This window comes from Atractosteus spatula, chromosome 8, assembly GCF_055471065.1.
Source record: "Atractosteus spatula isolate fAtrSpa1 chromosome 8, fAtrSpa1.hap1, whole genome shotgun sequence".
NCBI classification, from domain to species: Eukaryota; Metazoa; Chordata; class Actinopteri; order Semionotiformes; family Lepisosteidae; genus Atractosteus; species Atractosteus spatula.
In genome coordinates this window covers 33,419,935-33,424,865 of record NC_142713.1, presented here as the reverse complement: position 1 = coordinate 33,424,865, position 4,931 = coordinate 33,419,935, and the positions used below count along the sequence as shown (strand labels likewise).

At 34.4% G+C, this 4,931-nt stretch overlaps 1 protein-coding gene across 1 annotated transcript; it reads left to right on the top strand.

Moving 5' to 3' along the window:
* The first annotated feature begins 906 nt into the window (after positions 1 to 906).
* On the top strand, positions 907 to 3,550 carry atp23 (ATP23 metallopeptidase and ATP synthase assembly factor homolog). Its single transcript, XM_088923764.1, has 6 exons — positions 907 to 1,147; positions 1,355 to 1,400; positions 1,557 to 1,638; positions 1,723 to 1,860; positions 2,207 to 2,290; positions 2,967 to 3,550. Exons 1-6 carry the CDS (start codon positions 997 to 999, stop codon positions 3,168 to 3,170), a joined length of 705 nt encoding a protein of 234 aa, XP_088779890.1. The 5' UTR covers positions 907 to 996; the 3' UTR covers positions 3,171 to 3,550.
* Positions 3,551 to 4,931: the final 1,381 nt, after the last annotated feature.

Here is a 4,931-nt window from a genome sequence, read left to right as displayed (position 1 = left end):
CTTCTTCGGAAACAGAAAAAAAGCTTAGTTGGCATGGAAACCACAGCCCGTCTACCAGATAGAAATTAAAGATACAGCACAATGTGCCGCGGAAGTAACCAGTTAGTGATACTTTTTCTAAAAAATATTTAAATACAAAAAGGAAATACAACAAACAGGGGTATATACATACAAATATACAGATGTCTCAACCTGACACAACAACGTAGCAACAAGTGAATGAAACGGGGAAAAAGAAAAAAAAGTTTTAAAAAAAGTTAAAAAGTCAGTGATCCTTACACGACTCGTTCATACCTGGCGGTGGCGGTACTGCAGATCTTGTTAATTAGCCGTCTGAAATACAATGAAATAAATGTCGGACACAATTAAGTTTACGAGGCAAAGCATGAGCACTGCTGCCACAGACTCGCTTTGATTTGTACAACGTGTTATACAGTAGCAATCTACAAGGATCTTTGCTTCTTGGAATGCGATCTGTGCTTAAATAAGGAAATGTGTCAAGGCAAAACATTGTCTTGGCTTTATACTTAAAGATTTAAAAAAATAAAAGTAAAAAATATTTCCTCAAGGTATTATTAAATACATTGTACATGTTTTTGTTTTTGTATTTGGTATACAATAAAAAATATTGGCCGTTCGCTAAACACCACGTTTAGTGGCAGTGAAGAGAAGAAAAAATACAGAAAATTAAACACGCCTGAGGCGTAGAATGACGGCGTAATTTTCTGCCTCCTTACACTGTAACTTAAGTTACAGGGCAAAATGGTGCCTAGCAAAATACCTTAACATAATTTGAATTTAAAACACTGTTTGGTAGCTGTTCAATAACATACTGTATCACAATTAGTCAAATTTCGAGTGACCCTTTACCTTTTACCTTTGACATTACACGCCATATGTAAAACAGAATGACCTACTGCTGGTGAAACGTTAAGAAAAGGTTGGGTAAAGTGTTATTGAAATAATTTCGAAGTGAACGCCTAATTTTTTTGTGACATGGACCAAAACAATAAGAATGAAGAAGATTATGGTTATCAGCTGTTTCCGGAAAGAAATACTCAGACATTTAAAAAAGGATCATTCGCGAAAAACCTCTTTACTTATAATCACAAGTGTCAGGTCATGCTGAAATTCACATTGGACACAAGTAGGTTTGGTTATACTCTTAGTTATTTTTTATATTTTTCATGTCTCTAATAATACATAAATTTAAATGTATAAATCTAAGTTACACCAGTAATTGTTAAAGCATTAAAAAACGAAAAGGAGTATAGTTGTTAATAAACAAATGATATTTTTGTTGCTTTTTCGCTTTGTTATTTTTGTGTGTAAACTAAATGTTTGTTTCCCCCAGGTCCATATGCAAAACTACTTCTTAGTGCAATGAAACGTTCGGGATGGTATGTATTTTTATAAACAGGTATTTTATTCAAAATGTAATAGACATTTTTTGTAGATAATTTACACATAATTAGTTGAAAAGGTTGATATTCTAGGAAGTTGCTTTAATTATTATGATGATAATGATGACATCGTGTTTTAATGCATTATTTCAGCACTGTTAACAAAGATAGGCATTTCTCCTGCGAGGACTGTGACGGAACTGTTAGCGGTGGTTTTGATGCTACAACTTCACAAGTAAGATGAATATGGTTATTATTATTATTATTAAAAATAATGCAACACGTTCAGCAAGTCATTGACACTTTTTTCTTGTTTCAGATTGTTTTATGTCAGAATAACATTCATCAACAATCCCACATGAACAGGGTTGTCACCCACGAACTTATTCACGCGTTTGATCATTGCAGAGCTCACGTTGATTGGTTTAATAATTTCAAGCATCTGGCTTGTTCAGAGGTAAGACTAGATCTATCATTGTTGCGTTAACTCTGAACAAGTTGTATAAAGATGTCTCTTGCCTCCTTGAAAATTGTGAAATTATGTGAGTTTGTTCTGATTTTATTGTGAAACCTTTATTCAAACCTTAAGTAATAGATGAATATCTAATAGCAGATTTTATGGAAATCTCAAGTACAATTCTGAATATATAGAAATGCAAAGGATTATGCTATAAATGTTGCACACTTCGGCAGTTGAGCATGTGTTGAGCATTCCCCTGTGGTTATAAAGATCCTTTTTAAAACATTTTCTGTTTTACATTTACAAATGTAGTCTTACCACTTACATATTTTGTTTTTTATAGATTCGGGCAGCTAACCTTAGTGGCGACTGTTCTTTTAGTAACGAAATTATTAGACTCAACTTGGGCATTAAACAACATCATCAGGTAACTAACCGAATTAACATTGTCAATTTTATTTCTACTGGAGAAATGTTTAGTTTTTTGAGAAAAGGAGTAAATGGGAATGGATTTTTAAACTGAAAAATGCAGGAGACTGATAGAGTTCATTAACCTGCTGCGTTTTAGTGCTTTTTTAGTTTATGCAGTCTAACATTAAATTGCACTTTCTCTTACGTAACTTAAGTATTTTGAGCCGAATAAAATATTTTCCCTGTGGTTTTAGGAAATGTAAATACCTTCCTTACTGAGAATCTTAAAGAATGCTTTTATCTGATTTTTACCATTTGCACCTTTTATTTTTTTATCTTTTCAAAAAAAAATCTTTACTTAAAATAGCACTTGTATAAGACCGATCCCAGCAGTGATGAAATCTCCCTCCACTTACAAGCATTTAGTTGTATTTCTGTAATCAGAGTGCTGGAATAAAAAAAACACCTAAATATCTGAGAACCTGGTCCATACTTTGTCTTTTGGTTGCTAACTTTTTGGTTAAATCCAAACATATTTCTTCATATGTATTTGTATGTTTTATTATTTTTAAATGAATGGAAGAGGATTTTTGCAATTAAATGCGTAAAATTACAGGTTTGCATTCAAAGAAGAACTTGTCAATGAAGAGGAGATTTTGTAAAGATTGTAATGAACTATTTCTGACCCTCAGAAATGTGTTCGAGATCGAGCTCTTCGCTCTATCTTAGCTGTCCGGAAAGTGAGCCGTGAAGATGCAGAGAAAACAGTGGATGAAGTGTTTGATAGCTGTTTTAATGACCATGCGCCCTTTGGAAGAATCCCACACAGCCGAAGAGATGCAGAACATGCCTACAGGGATTTTCAAAACCGAGATCGCTATTATGCTAATCTTTAAAAATTAAAATAAAATCTTTCACTTTATTTACTGTATTACAGATACAAAACTTTATTGCAAGTGGTGCTGTGTCGAAGGCCTGGGTTGTGATTCAAGCAGGCCTCGGCAGTCTTTGTATCCATGCTTTTGTACATATAAGTATGGGCATACATATGTTTAAAATGTACTTGGTAATTCATACCGAGCCACACAATTAGTTGAGAGTTGCACCTGAAGTCTGTCTGGGTTCAATAATAGTGGTTTGTTTAATAAAACAAATTACACCTGTCTCTGTACTGTACATGTCATTTGGTAATTTATAATAAGATTTTTTTTCCTGGAATTTGTTATTTTGGAGAATTTAATCAGATCTGTACATTTATTGGAAATGACATTAATAAAAAGGGTTTTAATAATTTGCTTTTCAATTCTGATTTTTATAAATCAGGTTAGATGTTGTTGTAGAAGAGGGAGTTGAGTAAGGTTGATATACCAGATTCTAATAGCTGATGCCAGCTGTTCTAAATTAGCTGATCATAAACCTAAACCACCAAAACACCCACCACGTATCAGGAAATATTGAGCAAAGTCACGTGGTTTCCTTTAGTTTCTGTGTAACTTGGTGATGGATATGTTGATAGGTCTATAACATACTGTACACAGATGAGAGAAGAGAAGGCAGCTTGAGCTTGATCAGGTTCTATTTACAGCCCCATAGTCAGTTCTGGTTGTACTGGGACCAGACCCTCCACAATGAATTCCTTTCATCCCCCTTTAAAGATACCATTTAGAATAGCTAATCATCCCTAAACCACATGTCTCTGAAACATGGCTGGATACTGGAGTGTCTGTCAAAAATCGATGTGAATACATGGAGACCATAGAAGCGAACGTGTGCTCCAGAATGGAATGCAGGATCTTGGAGCCATGAGGCTGATGCTAACCAACATGCTGCCTGATAATTAAAATCCCATTTATATCAAAATTCAACTACATATCTCTTATGTTTATACAACAACTGATATTTACAAACTGTTGTGATTCTGGTTCCAATAGTCTGTGTAGGATGTTATATCACTGGTGCCTGCCTTACAATGAGCCCAAAAACTTATTGTTCTTAATTGAACTCAGGAATGTACTGTATGAAATGAATTATTTTAAAGCATTTCCTTCAAGATTATCAAGAAGATGAGTCACACTCTCTGCTAAATATAGACACCAAGTGACATACAGTATGGTGGTTTTCTAACAGACATTTGGGAGGAGGTTCGAATCTTGCCCACTTTCGCTCTCCTACGCAAAAATATCTCACCTACTGAGCACCCCTTTGCTCTTCCTTCTTGTACCCCTCCCCATTTCACCACGTCGTCACCCTTGCAGCAGCTCTCTGGCTCATTCGTTGTGAACAGAGGGAGGTTGTGTCAGCCTCGTCTTCACTGGCAGGCTGCCATCCCCTAATCATTATTTGGATGAACCACTGAAATAAATACTAGAACAATGGATACATAGTGTAAAACAATATGTTGGGAAACAGTGTTTTGAGTCTTTGTATATGTCAAATGGGTTGTTCCTGATATAAAACTCTTGAGTTTTACTATAATAATTTACTAATAATATTTGGCTTCATCTTAACTTTTCTTTATAATGTTTTCTTGAGCTATATTTTGAAATGCTCTGTTGCTACAACTGAGGGCGTTAATTGCATTTTTCAATTATTATGGACGCATTTTAAACTCTGAAATTAGAGGCCTGATTTTCTTTTAAGTATCTTATTATATTATT